Below are 17,241 nucleotides of genomic sequence, written 5' to 3' on the forward strand. Positions count from 1 at the left end.
ACTACAAAAGAAGTTGTGGTAAATTATCTGTATTGAAACACAAAAACTATTAAAACGTGACTACTTGTCCAAACTTGACATTTGTTAAAACACACGTTACAGTATTTATTTGAAATGCAGCACACCATTAAAATTTTATGAAATTCAGTTTCAAATAACTGATAAATATATACATTTGTGTAATTCTTTGTTACATTATAGGTACACTGTTTTTTATAGACAAAATGAAAAGAAGGTCATTTCTGAAAATATCTGAAATGTGTCTGTATTCTTTTTGAAATTAAACAGACATCATGTATATTTGAAGTGCATCATGTTCAGCATGGCTGGAAAAGAAGATGCTAATAATGAGGCCCACGAGGAGGATCAGTACAGCCGAAGACAGAATGACGGTGATGACCACCATGGCTCCACTGCGTGCTTCAAGACCACTGTCTATCCGTTGGTAATCAAGGACTAGGAAGAAAAACAAGATATATTACAATTATTATATTGTATACAATTATATAACATATAGACCTACATCATATATTACAAGATGCTCATTTAAAATGACTGTTGGCCTATATTTTTTTCTGTATATATAATACTGTTACCATTGGTAGTGTTCATAGTCAAGTTTGGGCTTGTTTCATTTGCAATTTGGAACTGCATGCTGAAAGAGAAAGACAATTAAGATGGTTGTTAATGAGATTTGATTTGCTGAGAGATGGTTACACACACTGAGAGACCTTAGACATTATATTAAGGAACTCCCATGGATTAAAGGGTTTCCATAATAATATAATGCTAATTACTACAGTGTATAGCTACACCATATCCCTAAAAACCTCATAGAAACCTGCTGACATTATGTGATTTAAATCAAAAGCTGATATATGAAACAAACCTGTACACCCATACCCACACAAGCACACACTTACATGTATTTTGTACCATTTTTGAGGTTTTGCGGAAGTAACCCAGCTGTCTGACAGGGCAAGATGGAACGGGAAAATTCTCTGTTTCTGCAGGACACATACATCATAAAGCTTAATATTTAAACAATGCCATGTGAGCCACATTGAGGATGAATGTGATGCATACTGCTTTCTTTGGAGGGCACTTCAGTGTAGTTTTGCCTCTTTGTCGCCATCTCCGTTTGAAAACCTGCAATTGCAGCTATTTGTGGAATTATCTTCCTTGTGTGGGTTGTGCGGCACGGCTCCAGTGGATGAATCTAATATTTTGAGGAGTACAGTAGCCTATGTGTGGCAGTCAGTCACCACATCAGTGTGGATATTCACTGTACTTCAGAATCACAGATTCTAGCCCACCTCTTGGAATATACAGTATGACCCAAATAAGAATTTTCACCAGATATTGTCATCTGAACAAAGTCTGCCACGTTTGTTCTGTCTAACACATTACAATAAATCGTGCTACCAGGTGATTTAAACTAAATTAGCTCCTATCACATCAAACCATGCAAATTATTATTATTGTTATACTTTATTTTCAAATCGTTAATGTTAACAACATCAGCATTACTTCACTATGTGAATAGTGTGTATAAGCGAGTAGATTTCAATTTCTGTACAGTCTAATCTTTAATTGTCATACCACTCGAATTTCATATTAAGAAATTGTTTAACCCAAAAAGCAAATTATGCTCCCTTCCACCTCCAGGATCCTCACATGCGATAGCCTTGTAGCCGAGACTACTTCTTTATGTTTACAGATGTGACGTAATGACGCGGCAACATGTGCAAATTTCCCGTGAAAACCTACCAGTACCACTCAAATGAGAAAACATTATTATAAACGAACCGTTGTGAAACAGGCTAAAGTATGGCGATAGTTTTGAACACTGGCTGGTTATGTAGCCTACTTGATCAAATATTGATTTCGGATCATTTTTAACCAAAAAAGTTACTGACTGCAGCTTTAAATATAGTTTACTGACAACAAATATTACACAAAAAGTAGTTTTAGCAATTTGAAGCCATAAAAATGTTTTTATCTGCAAAATTTAGGGGATACAAGGTCCCAAGAATGAAGAGAACAGCCAGCATATTGTCCTGTACACTGTCAGTGTGAATGCTCTGGATACAACTGTGGGATGGGAAATAACCGAGTAACAGTACAGCTAAAACCTGACCGTTTTTACAGGAAATGACTTTAGTCCCTATGTCTTTCCAAACCATGTGGAACATAAAATAAGACATTTTTCAGCTTTAAAAGTAAGTACCACTAATTTTACATCTTCTACAGTCAAACTGTAGCTTTGTACGTGTTGCAAACAGACAAAAATATTTTTGCAGGGTATATGTCTTCTTGTGAAATCATATAGGCTTTAGTTACTTTGTCATTTGCCATTCTGTCATTTTAGTATTTATCGTTATTCATGAAGTATCTGAAGTACCTTCACCTCTGATAAACTGTTTTAATGTTTATTCTTAGGTTGCATGTGACGGATTTATAGTTTGTCTAAGGATCTGATGTTCTGTTCACTGTTTTTACGTAGATGATGTTTTGACGATTTAAGGTTGCAGTAAATCATAGTTCAGTAGCATTCAGTTCTTCAGGACACTCGGGTGAAGTTATTGACTTTTGGAGGTGTTACCATCATATTTTTTGTTTTTTTGTTAGAAAATTGTGTTAGAAAATGTTGATGAAATGATGATGAAAAGTTGAATTTTTTGAGATACTAATTACAAAAAAGAAATTGAGTTTTTTTTGTCATAATTATGATTTCTTATAATTTAATCTTTATACTTTGTAAATAACACTATTGCATGATTGTCTACTTGTCTTAAAATTATGATTTTTTTTTCATAATTATGATTTTATGACTTTAATTGTGCTTAAGTATTGTGAGCACAACCACAAAAGTTCTAAACTAGAAACTATACACTATATTGTGTTAAAAAACAAAAACAAATTTAAGTGCAAATTTTAATAAGTCAAACAGAGAAACAGAAATATACAACAGTGTTATTCAAATTTTAAAAAAGCAAAGAACAACCAACTTAACAAACAAACAAACAATATCTAGATAATATTATTATTCATACATAAAAGCTAAAATGTGAAACTCAAGGAACTTCAAATGCTTTGGACAATGTTGCATAAAATTAGTGTGAACTGCATATAAAACTCTTTCCCTGCCAGAAATCCTCAGAAATGTCCAGAAACACAAAACTAGGTGTATGCCGAAAATATATTGAGAATTGTAAACTGTTGACCAATCCACTAAATGTTGTCTCAACATTACTACACATATCAGAGCCAGCTGTTCCAGTCTTGACCTTGAGCAGGGCCAATAACGCTCAAGAACACCAGCGTATGTAACTTCATCATAAAAGTACCCTTTTACATACTTTAAAACAAGTCTCTAATAAAGCAATATGTAAACAAGATATTTCAAAATCATTGGTTTTGTTTTTGGTTATGTAGAGTTTTTCCACATCAACGTTATCAATCCACAAAAAGACATATAAAAACCCACATCCAAAAAAAAAGTCACAAAAAATATACAAAAAAAAAAAAAAAAACAACAAAAAAACCTCTGAAAAAAATGCCAAACATGTCTGTCATGTTCTTTGTAGCAAGATTGCATATCTAAACAATGTGCCGTTGCATATTAGTGCTTTTTCCCTTCGGTAATTAGCAGTGAAGCTCTATTCACAAGCCCTTTGAACATAAGACCATGAGAAGCAGAATAGTGGTTCCCTGTGTTCTGCCTCCTTATTTAGTGCAGCTTGTAAACATTACAGAATAAGTATTTCTCTCTCGTTTGGTAAGTTATGAAGTGAAGCTGTTGCCTTCAGATGGGGCTCAGTGGTGGTATGATGTGGTGTTCCAGCGGTACCAGGATCTAAGAAAGAGTCAAATTCATCATTTGTACATTTTACTGATTGTCTAGTTAGCTCAAGTTAAGATGGCTGTATGTGTGAAGTAACTTGCTGTGGTTTTACCCTGGGGTGTTGAACGTCTGATTGACCCCCTGTGCGGTCAGTGGACTGGATGTAGTGGACAGAGTGCTGGGGGAGGAGCCTCGACCAGGGCTGCTGGGGGAGGAGCTTGATGACACTGCCGGAACAACAATCAGGTCAATTTTTTTTGTATATAGAGCTATATACAACACATAGAATTACAAAGCAGCTTTACAGGAAGTCATGCTGTTATGTTTGTAATGCCTTGGTGCTCCAGTATTCATGAAAATATGACTGGATATTGTAGGCGAAAAATCAGAAAAAAAAAGATCAATGCCAGCTCAATACTTACCACCTCCAGTGGCGAGTGGACTGAATGAGCGGGAAGTTGAAGGCTGAAACAGAAAATAAACCAAAGTGGGAAATCAGGTGGAGAACATTTTTAAGGGAAACAAACATCACTTCAACCACAAAAGCATTCCAAAACACACTCACTTTGGAGAGGATGATAATCTTATAAATATTCTAAACAGATTTTTTTTATTTTTTTATTTTTTTATTTTACGTTTTATTATAACATATTGTGACTATTCATCTCATTTCTTCAAAAAAAGCAAAGAAAAAAAGCATGAACGCTACAGAAATAATATAGAAATACAGTAATATTGTGAAATATCATTATAATTAAAAATAACTTTTCTATTTAAATACATATTTTAAAATGTAATTTATTGTTTTGATGGCAAAGCTGCATTTTCAGCAATCATTACGTCAGTCTTGAGTGCATTTGCTGTCACTTTTGAGCAATTTATTTCATCCTTACTGAATAAAAGTATATATATATATATATAAATAAAAATATATATAAATAAAAAAAACAATACAAAAAAACAAAATACAACAAAACATAAAATTGTGTAATATAATATAATATAATATAATATAATATAATATAATATAATATAATATAATATAATATAATATAATAAAATATAATCTAATATAATATAATGTTTAGGACTGTCTTCTAGTGGAAAATATAGCCAAATCTCAACGTTTTATTAAATAAATTCCAACTTTCCTTAAAAACTTCCTGTTTGAAACAAGATCTGTCTTTATCCATGTTGAACCAGAGATTATTAGTAACAAGACTTGATAGTCACCATTTAGATTGGACTGTTATGACAGTGTGTCACATGTGCATTATGGATCATGTTCTAACGTTTTGCTAAATTTCAGTAATGGTTGCTCAGACTCACCAGACGAGGGTTGTAGTTGTGAGACTTCATAGGTGAAGTGGAAATAGGGCAGTATATCCTCTTCTCTTTCTGCCGTCGGTTGCAGAACCAGACTCGCACTACTTCTTTCTCCATGGATAGCTGCTCTGAGATGAGTGTGATCTCTTCAGAGTTGGGTTTTGGGTTCTGTTTGGGATAGAAAGTGTGTTTATGTATCACAGGCAGCAGGTGGCACTGCAAGCAAACTGCTGCACTTTGTCATTGCCGAATGAAAAAGACAGGTTAGGGTTACCTGTCTTGAGCAAAAGTTAAAATTTTTTAAAACGGTTAAAGATAAAACCTCCACAAATTTGATGAAATTTACTTTCAGTAACAGATTATAAATGCTACATTATTCTATATTACTATAATTTAGACAATTAAATTTTTTGATCTCTGTCCAAATCAAAAATCATTCTTCTTGCTTATTGTATTAATCAGATGCTCTCTAGAATGTGAATGTCACTCTCCCTAATCAATTGGCCTGACACCACTAGCAATAAAAACAAGTAAATAATAAATCATGGTCATATGCTGTAAATGAGGGCCTGAAGCATCTGAAAATAAGTTAAAACTGCAAATTCATATCAGGGTTATCATATAGCTAAAATAATAATAATAAAATAAAATAAATAACCTTGAACTTTTTTTCTTAATTTCAGCAATTTGGCAAGGCAACCTTTCTCATTTTTGTTTAGTTTAAATACATGTATTAAAATAAATAATAAGTAACTATAAATAAGTAACTTAAACTAATAATAATATATATTTAGTTTTTTATAGTTATCATGTTTTTATTGTGTTTTAATGTATTAGTAAGCTGTATTTTTATTTGTTTATTATTATTTAATCAAAACAACACAAACCAGCAGTTTAAATAAATAAAAAAAAAACATGATTTCTGAACATTTTTAAAATCTGATTTGCAAATTAACTCTTCACACACACACACACACACACACACACACACACACACACACACACACACACACACACACACACACACACACACACACACACACAAACAAATGCAAAAACAAAAAAAAAAAAAAAAAAAGAAAAAAAAAAAAATAAAAAAAAAAACTAAAAAAAAATAGTAATAAAAATATAATAGTATCTCAATAAAACATACACAGACTCACATCTACAAAGCGTTTCTCTAGTGTGAGTTTGATGTTAGTTTCGATGCTTGTTCTCTTTTTCCTCTTCCTTCCATAACCCTCCATAAGGGGAGGCAGGGTGCTGGGGTTGGTCATGGAGTCGGATGGTGAGTTCTCTGAGAGGGAAGTGAAGGTTTAAGATCGCAGATATTTACAGTGCACAGCAGGCCACAAAACAAAAGCCTGCTGATGCTTAGAGAGAAACCATCAGTCAGTTCTGTCCACGAGAGGGCAGCAGCACATACCTGCGTCACTCAGCCACTTCTCCAGCAAGGGCTTGAGCTTGCACATGTTTTTGAAGCTAAGATTGAGAGCCTCAAAGCGTGAGATGGTAGTCTGACTGAAGTCATTTCCATACAGCTTTCCCATGGCCAGACCCACGTCACCCTGCAGCCACAACACACACGTGTTTGAGAACTGGATTAGGTCCACAACAGGGCTGGGCAACATTCACTATAACAATTATTGGCTTCTTTTCAGTTCAAATATGAGTTTCTAAGACCCACCCAGCTCATTTTGTTGGCCTGACAAACATAAACACATCATAAATTTTGGCTAAATATGCTTTTTTTATTGACTGAATACACACAAACAATGTTAAGTCCAGAAAAACAGAAGTACGTGTATTAAACATACTGAAATGTATTTAAATTAAATGGTGACTTCTATAGACTGAAAAATACATAGTCCCCATATGTAATTAAATGCATTAATAAAAAAGTACTTACTTATTATAATCTTATTTAAATATTATTCTATTTTAATTCTACTTCCTAAAATTCAAATTTGAATTATTATTCTGCATCATGTTTTCTGCTTTACAATTAGATCGAATTCAGGAACTGTCACAGAATTTAAAAAAATGCATTCTCAATTCAGTTCTGCTGCTGATATTTATAACTTACAGTCTATTTTCAAATAGAGATGTATGAAAAAAGAGAATAATAAATGAAAAAGTTCATATAAATGGGAAATCAATACTATTATTAAAGAGATAAAGGTAAAAAAAAAAAAACAACTTTCAAATATACAGCTAAAAGAGTTATAAAATCAGACACAGTCTTACCTGAGTAAAGCCGAGTTTGATGCGTCTCTGTTTGAAGGCTTTAGCAAACAGCTCGAGTTCCTCCAGGTCATTGGGTTCATCTTGAGGTGATCCCACATGTTTAGGCACCTGTAAGTGAGACATATCCAGGTGTCCGTCCATAGAGGAGCCGGCCAGACCTGACCTGCCCATTGCCATGAGAAAATTAAAACTGTTAGGGTCTAGGTAATTAGTTTTGTTTGCTTACATGCTATTTGTCTTATTGGCTGATTCTTTATTTTTGTTTATTTTATTAATGCACTCTCTTTTTGTGTTTTCCTTTTCTCATGCCCATAAAAAAGTTTTGTTTTATTTATTTGTTTGAAATGTAAAGAAGCCCAAGTAATCCAGCATTAGGCTGTGATGTACCTGAGGAGTGAGTGCGATGCCAGGCTGGTGTGGTAGGAGTCCTGTCTGGGACTGGGAGGGCAAGGAAAGCAGATTGGGCTGCAGCAGTGCTGTATAAAACAGTATTTAAATATGTTTGTACTGTAGTTACAGCAGAAAAACAGAACGTTCTCTTGGATGCAAACTGATGAACAGCATTAACCCTAATATGACCAGTTTCCCAGTACATCCACTGACCTTGGTGTCCTGATTGGGCCTGTGAGAGGAGAAATGATGAAGGAGAGGACAGGTGAGATCCAGGCATCAGGACTAGCTGGGGCAGAGGGTGCAGCGAGGGCAGCTCCTAAAAACACCAATCATCAGCCATATTTCACCACAATTCCACTTTGTGTAAACTTTAGAGGATTGAATCCCACAAAAACATGCTCAGGTCACATTTTGTCCAGAACAAAAACAGAAAAGAAAGAAAGAAAACAGATTTTGCATAAAGTCTATTAAGATGTTTTGCAATATTAAGCACATTTCCCCCAAAATCTCATTACCCTAATGCTTTTTGCTTTTGTTTTTAATTTACATTACTCTTAATGGTTATATCTATTAGATTCTATTTTGCTCCATTAATACAATTCATTTCATTTAAATTATTAATTTAAATCATTATAAATACAAGACAGTGAAATACTATATTCCCACACCTTGGTTAACTTCAAATTCAAAAACATTTTAAAGACTTTCCGGGTCCAGTAGCCTCAAATTCAAGGACTTAATGTGACACATTTTAAGTGAGAGCAAGGTTACATCATGTTACCTTGTAAGATACATTGTTACAGTTTTCATGTGTCAAACACAACTGTGTAAAAAAAACTTTTTTTTGGCCATATGACAGAGTTCTGATATTCTATTTGTCACATTTCTGTTGTGAATAAAACTGAAGAATATTCGGTACATCCTATACTGTATTCTAAAATGATCTGATACTAACTTTTGCATTAGGGTTGGCAACTTCAGAAAATGAAAATAAGGGACAACTGTGATTCTTTATAGGAAAATAAGGAACAGAATAAGGGACGCTCAAAATACTTGTTCTGTACCACACAGAGTACGTCATTTCCGTCTCTACAGTTAAGCATGTGTATATAAGGTGTATAAGGTGTTTTGCTTAACCTATGTACAATTATTCTAAAAAATAAATTTTGATGTCTTACAAAAAATGTCATGCACGTTATAAACAAAGCATCGGCCTGAGTACATATTACCACTAAAGAATTGTGACTGCACAAGTGGTGTAGTAATTATATACTGAATATACTGTGAAATTACATACAATATGGCATAACATTTGAAAGTATAACAACTGAACGTCTATGAACTTCAGTAATTTTTTTTTTTACAATGACATTTAAAATGTTGAACTCAAATATTATTGCAACCATGTAGCCTATCAGTTCGTGAAAATGAATATTTTTCAGTAAAAGAGAACTTGGAGTATGTGGGCTGCTTTTGACGCTTGAATTTGTTCTTCAATATTAATGGTACAGGTTTATCATTAAATGTGTAATTTTGTTTCTCTATTGAAAAACATTAACTTTTAATACTGAAAGACGTCTTCCCTCAGGTAGATTGCATGTTTTCTTGCCTAGCTGGATGTGTGCTTATGATCAATAATCACCTTCTTTGCATTCACCCAAACTGATTTGGCGAAATCAGAACGCGGATGGTGAAGGGGATTGCCTTTAGCGCGAGTGAAGTGGGAGCCAGCAGGCGGCAGAGGATTCCTCAAGGTCTTAAAGCCTTCCTCCAGTGGCTACGCTCGCAATTCAAACAATGATTTGTGAGAAAAGAATTATTAATTTGTTATTTGTATGGTCTAGATGGCCATACGGCGTATGCCTGCCAATACGGGAGAAACTGCGTTTCGTATAGCTTTCACACGGAACGCTTCTCTGATGCCATAAATACGGGATAATTCCGTATTAAACGGAACGATAGCTTATGCCCATATAACCATAAGTTTTAAGATAAATGAATATGCTTTTAAGTTTTTCATGCCTCATGGGTTTACATTATCTTAACAAGCAAAGCAAATCAACTGTAATTTCACGGTTTGTCTGTGAAACGTTGAGGTACCATCGTAGTAGTTTCGTGCGCGCGATACAACACAAAGTACCTCACGCAGGAAAAACTTAACGTAAAGCGTAAATGCGCGTAACTAACGTATGCATAGGCCACAAAGGATTGGCGAAATAACACATTAGCGGACCACAGGGAATGATACGGATTTTTTTTTACACAAAATAAATTCAAGCACTTTCAAGGACCTGTATTTATGTATGTTTATTTTCAAATACTTTCCTGGGCCTTGAAATGAATTTTTTCAGATTCACAAACTTTTTCAGGATTTCAAGGACCCGTGGGATTTTGTATAAATAAATATATATATATATATATATATATATAATATATATATATATATATATATATAATATATATATATATATATATATATATAATATATATAATATATAAATTTGTTGCATTAGATTATATTTTACTGTATTAAAACAATTTCCTTTTTTAAATCATTATAAATGAAAGGAATAGATCACCCAAAAATGAAATTTTTGCCATCATTTACTCAAACCTATAGGAGTTTCTTTCTTATGTTGAACACAAAAGATGATATTCTGAAGAATTTTGAAGAACTAAACAGTTGTTGGTCCCCATTGACTTCCATTGGTAGGGCAAGAAATACTATGGAAGTCAGTGGGGACCATCAACTGTTTGATTACCAGCATTCTTCAAAATATCTACTTTTACATAAAACATAAGAAAGAAACTCGTACAAGTTTGGAACGACATGAGGGAGAGTAAATGAAGACAAATTTTTCATTTTTGGGTGAACTTTTAAAGTTAACAAATACTACAAAGTTTTATAAGTACTTAATAATATTGATAAATATTTAATACACACACACACACACACACACACACACACACACACACACACACACATATATATATATATATATATATATATATATATATATATATATATATATATATATATATATATTAAGGTTTTTAATAATTACTATTTTTAATGTTTCTGAAAGAAGTTTCTTCTGCTCATCAAGCCTGCATTTATTTGATCAAAAATACAGAAAAAACAGTAATATTGTGAAATATTATTACAACTTAAAATAATAGTTTTCTATTTGAATATACTTTAAAAAAAATAATTTATTCCTGTGATGCAAAGCTGAATTTTCAGCATCATTACTCCAGCCTTCAGTGTCACATGTAACATCCAGTCTATCACATGATCATTTAGAAATCATTCTAATATTCTGATTTATTATGAGTGTTGGAAACAGTTCTGCTGTCTAATATTATTTGATGAATAAAAGGTTAAAAAGAACTGCATTTATTCAAAATAAAAAAAAATTCTAATAATATATATTCTAATAATATATTTTCTTTACTATCACTTTTTATCAATTTAACACATCCTTGCTGAATAAAAGTATTGATTTTATTTAAAAAAAAGAAAGAAAAAAAAATTACTGACCCAAATTACTGACCAGTAGTGTATATTGTTATTACAAAATATTTATATTTTATAAAAACATAGCTTCTTTTTTTTTTTTTTTTTTTTTTTTTTTTTTTTTACTTTTTATTCATCAAAGTATCCTAAAAAAGTATCACATGTTCTGAAAAAATATTAAGCAGCTGAACTGTTTCCAACTTTGTAATGAATCTTCATATTAGAATGATTTCTAAAGGATCATGTGATAATGATCCTAAAAATTCAGCTTTGCATCACAGAAATAAATGATAATTTAAAGTATAATAAATTTAAAAACAATTATTTTAAATTGTAATAATATATCACAATATTACATTTTTTTCTGTATTTTTGATCAAATAAATGCAGGCTTGATGAGCAGAAGAAACTTCTTTCAAAAACATTAAAAATAGTAATGTTTCCAAACTTTTGGTCTGTACTGTATATATTCATAAATACTTGAATAACAGAATATATATTTAATATATATTTTTTAATGTAATTTTAATTGCATTAGATTATATTTTACTGTATTTTAGGAATTTATTCAAATAATTATAAATTATCAACAAATGCTACCACGTTTTATAAATACTTGAATAATAAAATAAATAAATACAAAAAAAAAATGTTTCTCATTAAATCTGAATGAAAACATTTCTCATAAATGAAAACATTTTAAAATTAAGTTAAATTAACTTAAGTGTTGCTTAACTGTTATTAAAATAGTACTGTTACAGTGCCTCAAAAAAGGCTTAATTTTCATCTTTTTGGAAATTTTTGTGCAAAATATATGACCCGAACATGCTCTTGATGGATTTCATGACTCCCTATGGCTGGGTTTATAAGGATGTACCCCAGTAAGCTGGCCTCCAGGCACCGGGGATCCCTGAGTTAGGTGGCATGTCTTGTGTGATGAAACAGAATGAGGCGAATCATTCAGGTTCTCAGTCTTAATCTGCACATGAAACAAAGACTTTGTTAGACAACACAAACCTGTGAACACTGCTGTGTTTTGGTCCTCAGGCATGTGTGTTTGTGTGTGTATACACATGCTCTTTGTGTGCACTCTGAGACCAGTAAGGCTGCTGGACTCGTTCTGCCGGAGAGGGCCTTTAACAAACATTCCTTCCCTTCCCGCAGGCACAGTATGCAAATGCCCTCACAAGCATAGCTAGTTCCTGTGCACGAAACTTTTTACTGTCCTCAACACTAGATCGTATGACAGGCTGATCTGATGAACTAATATAGTATTATTGCTCAAATATCTCACATACTGTAACAGTAGAAAATTTTAATAAACTTTCAAGCTGTTTGCCCTTGAACTCTCCAGTTTCTCTTCATAAGAGGAGCAATGAGCTGCTCTAAATACCAAAACAGCTGTTTACAGATGATGAACATTAAGTCAAACATTGTTTGTACTCACTTGTCTGAAGCCAATGCCGTTTTGTTCAATGTCTGGAAAATGAAAAATAAATCACACTTAGAGTTATGCATTAATATTCAAACCGCCTCCCACCAGATGCAGCTAATTTCACAAAACATTTTAGTTTGCATTTAAACTTTTATTATGATTTCTTTTAAAGGGTGTTCATCATAAGACTTATAATGGACCATACCATGAAAACAAACTCTCAAATGTTCCATTAAACTGAGCGAGGAGGGTTAGTCGGGGGTTCAAAGGTCGTCAATACCAGGTAATCTCTCTTCATTTGAAATTCAAATCCGTCTCTATGAGTCTGTGGTTAGAACGGCACTCACTCACTCCACAATATGGAAATCTACCCTTCTCCTGAGCCAAACTTCCAGTATGGAAATCATCAGATCATGCAAATGAGTTTCCATGGCAACCTTTAGAGGCCTTCACATTTGAATACTTGCAGACCTCCAGGTGCATCTCTTACTCTCTCTCTCTCTCTCTCTCTCTCTCTCTCTCTCTCTCTCTCTCTCTCTCTCTCAGACACAATTTGAAATAAAAAAAATAATGTGATTATAAAACCTGCTGTAACATATTCTCTGTATTTTAATGACATTATATCATTTTAAAATCACTGATTTTAAATTCAGAATGTTTAGATTCATCCAGTCACGTGTTTGCACATAAACTGTGATACTTTTAAAATGATTCAATAATAATAATAATAAAAGATTACTGGAGTGTATTTTATAATAAAATGCTGTTTCAGTCTGTTTTAATCTATAGTCAAAAAGTAAGCCTTTTCTTTGTAATGAATTTATAAGCAATTTCTAAGTGAAAATTGTGTCTTTGCATTTCCAAAATAATAAAATGTCCTCAAAACTAAACATAAAAAATTAGATTTAGACTTTAGTAGTGTTCACGTAGGGTTTATGTAACAAGACTATTTGTAAACATGAACAACATTTTTCATTTAATCCAAATATTTGTAGTTATCACACGACCTGATGGGACATCTGATAGGTCTAACCTTAACCTTAATCCATACTCAAACAATTCACACCATAGAGGTGATGGAACATAAATGAAATATATATTTAACATTCAGTGGCAATACTCTGCTCTCTCTGAATTGTCATTTCTCTCAGGTTCCTCATTTGAAGAAGACGGTTCCGTACAGAAGCCATTGTAAGCAGACCATGATTCAGTGCCGCCTGAGGCTACGAGCGCTTCACTGCAAACAAACCGCCACATACATCCTGGTAGACTTCTCATCCATCAGCCTGCACTCATCTCGCACCTAACTGTGTATTCAACTCAACATACGTTGCAAGAAAACCTTTTTATTTTACAAGTACAAAAATGTGGGGAGGAAAATAAAATTAATTTTAGAGTTAGAAATCCACCTAAAAATGACTTTGGCACAAAGCCACTTGCACAGACTTTCACGTGTGAGTGTGTGACCAGTGTCCCATCAACACAAAGAGTTAAACTTTTGGTCATAACCACAAACGGTTGTTGTGAAGAAGCCCAGTGGCAGTTCGTGAAATTATGATCCTCATTCCGAAGGAACGTAAAACTGAATCACAAACACTGTACTGTACAGTTAACCACAGTATCAAAAAAGACTCCATAACTGGAAAGTGAACCATTTGTGAGAAAATGTAAATTAAAATTAACCTTTGGATGTCACTAAAAGCAGTGAAATTATTTTAAATATTTAAGAATATAATGACATAATATTTGAAATGTAGCAAAGAATATTTTAACATTTAACTACATATATGTATTTAATGTTTTTTGAATTAAATATTTGTCTTACTACAGTCTGTATGAAGACTATTTTACAACATTAAAAAGCATCTATAATTAGCATATGTGTGAAGTTATTTACGTTCAAATGTCACCAAACATTAGTCAAGAGGTAATTTTACCATTTCAAGGCAATTGTCAATATTCCAGAGAGTGAAAAGTCTCCTTACCAGCTTGTTCATGCTGAGATTCTGTCTGTTCAACAGCTTCTGTGCTCATCTTAATATCTGTAATGATAAATACAGCTGATTTTCCTACAGGATCACAACTTTATGCAGACACTGGGGCAATTGATGCCATGGCCCGGCCAGTAAAATGATCTTGAGGTTTATTCTAATGTGTCCAGCTTTCAAATGCTCTCCTTTATGTAAAGGGCTTGTTGTAATATTCATAAGAGCAAGGGTATCCCCATTCACCACAATCACTCTGTCTCTCCACCCTAATCTCTTCTAGTCAAAAACATTTAAATCTGCCAATATAGAGAGCTGTGAACAGGTACAATGCAAAACAATATGATTCCACAAAACGGTCACTGCTTGAGAAGAGAGCAGGCATCTGGGAGACAAAGCTTGGTATTTTAAATAAAATCTTTAAGAAATACATCTACACTTACCTTATAGCAGGAAAGCCCCACAGATCCAGGCTCTGTAGATTATATCCCTGTGTCCGTGGTGCTATTCTCAGGTCTTCGATGAAGAACCTTTCTCAAAAAGGTTCAGAGAAACACATTTACCAAAGTGGGTTAGTAGAAGAGCATTCACCTCTTCAGTATCCCACACCAGCCGATAGACACATCATTTGCATAAGGCCCTCGTGTGTCCTATCCAGACTCTGACTTTTTGCATAAAACAACAATAGGCAGACAGCAAACTTCGAAAAGCTTGAGAATAAGAGCATGCGTGCAACTCTGCATGTGTCTATGTACATTGGCAAACTTAAAGTGTGCTTGGTCTTTGATTGAACATTGCATAGCTCTATTTATTCAAATACATCACTCTGCATGAAGGCTGGAATTATGATTGTTCTTTTCACTAGTCTATGAGAACAGATTTGACTGAAGATAGCCTACATGCATTCCCAAAGTGATTTGAATTTTAAACTTGTGTCAAATGTATTTTTTGTTTTTCAAACATAGCCTACATCTCAGAAGTGTAGCCTACCTCATTATTCTGGCAATAAAAAGGTTACAGTTCATTGCGCAACAGATATCAAGAGACTGTTACTGTAGCCAGAGTTCCGTGGAAATGTGAAAACGGATCTGAAAGCCAAACTGCCAATAAAAAGTGTCTCTTGGGGTTTTTAAATCACCGAAATTATTGTGACATAATTAATTTGATTCAGTTACGCTTGTATTTTATTCTCATTAGTGACGGGTTGCAGTTTTTAAACTGTATCCAACGAGATTTTGTTTATGTACCCCACACCATTCCAGTGAATTAGCCCACTAGTTTTCTCATGACTTATGATAATAATAATAATAATAATAATAATAATAATAATAATAATAATAATAATAATAATATATTATTATAATATTATTAGCCTAATAATTCTGTTACATTAATTTGTGTACTATGTAGAAATGTGTTCCTATTATGTTGATGACACCATCATTTTATAACAATAATATCCATGTCACATGTGGTCACATTCGTTCCATGTGTCATTTTACTGCATTTCGAAGATTTCATGACAACTAAACGTTTATCCTAAAATTAAAGTTAAAAACGTTAACCCTGCCAGCGAGTAACATCGGTTAGTTAATGCAGTTAGTGTACACAGCTGCGTTTGTCAGAGCGTGTGTTTGTGCAGATTTACACTCTGGCTGGTAAACTCCACCTCTACTGTACATTCACGAATTAACCACGTTACGTTAACAAGTTGTAACTTTACCTTCTTAAGATGAATTTTACTGTCACACCATCCAGCGTAAACATAATAGAAGACTTACACTAGAGGGCAGCATTCAGTCTCTAAAGCAGTGGTCTCCAACCCTGCTCCTGGAGAGATACTGTCCTACAGATTTCAGCTCCAACCCTAATCAAACACACATGAACCAGCTAATCAAAGTGTTCAGGGCTACTTGATAATTACAGACAGGTGCGGTGGAGCAGGGTTGGAACTGAAGTCTGCAGGATAGTAGCTCTCCAGGAGCAGGGATGGAGATCCCTGCTCTAAGGAGATGATGAGGCACAGCATGCTCGTAATGTTGTTTTGCATATAAGCTGTACGTAGAATGTGGTTTAAGGAAAATAAACAAATGTCTACTTTGAGCACATTGTTTCTTGTTTTTCTTTCTTTATATATATATACATCACACATAAAAAGCCAGTGTACTGTGTTATAGATGAAGTGCAGGTATGCACATGTGCACAAGCAATGCTAGATTATCCTACACACATTTCTAATGTAGGCCTACATAAATTACAGATACTTTATATCTCAGTTTAATTTAATGTTTTCACTATAAAGTTGTAATTAAAAATACTTTGATACTTTGAAAATAGTAGGCTAGATACTATTTCAACTATAGATGTATTTCAACTATAGAAATTTGCTTTAAACACTCAGGGAAAGATGATTTTTAATGTTTTATTTTTGTGTGTGTCTTTCAGTGTGGCAGGCAAGGGTGTAGTTCTGGTTTAAACATTGAGGGGGGTT

General features: G+C 33.4%; 1 protein-coding gene across 3 annotated transcripts; it reads right to left on the reverse strand.

Annotated features, from left to right (window-relative positions):
- Positions 1–3,549: 3,549 nt before the first annotated feature.
- On the reverse strand, positions 3,550–16,535 carry LOC109058018 (POU domain, class 2, transcription factor 3-like). 3 transcript variants are annotated; one of them, XM_042724943.1, is made up of 14 exons: positions 16,474–16,535; positions 15,194–15,280; positions 14,751–14,807; positions 12,778–12,809; positions 12,208–12,309; positions 8,024–8,129; positions 7,808–7,896; positions 7,421–7,594; positions 6,600–6,741; positions 6,337–6,470; positions 5,177–5,341; positions 4,270–4,312; positions 3,960–4,074; positions 3,550–3,859 (listed from the first exon to the last, which is right to left on the reverse strand). In XM_042724943.1, exons 3-14 carry the CDS (start codon positions 14,797–14,799, stop codon positions 3,820–3,822), a joined length of 1,191 nt encoding a protein of 396 aa, XP_042580877.1. In that variant the 5' UTR covers positions 14,800–14,807; positions 15,194–15,280; positions 16,474–16,535; the 3' UTR covers positions 3,550–3,819. The 3 variants fall into 3 exon arrangements, with proteins under 3 accessions (XP_042580877.1, XP_042580876.1, XP_042580878.1); XM_042724942.1 differs by lacking the exon at positions 16,474–16,535 and having other exon boundaries at positions 15,194–15,357; XM_042724944.1 differs by lacking the exons at positions 15,194–15,280; positions 16,474–16,535 and having other exon boundaries at positions 14,751–15,119.
- Between the last annotated feature and the right edge of the window lie 706 nt (positions 16,536–17,241).

Source organism: Cyprinus carpio, chromosome B5 (assembly GCF_018340385.1).
Source record: "Cyprinus carpio isolate SPL01 chromosome B5, ASM1834038v1, whole genome shotgun sequence".
In the NCBI taxonomy this organism is placed as follows: domain Eukaryota; kingdom Metazoa; phylum Chordata; class Actinopteri; order Cypriniformes; family Cyprinidae; genus Cyprinus; species Cyprinus carpio.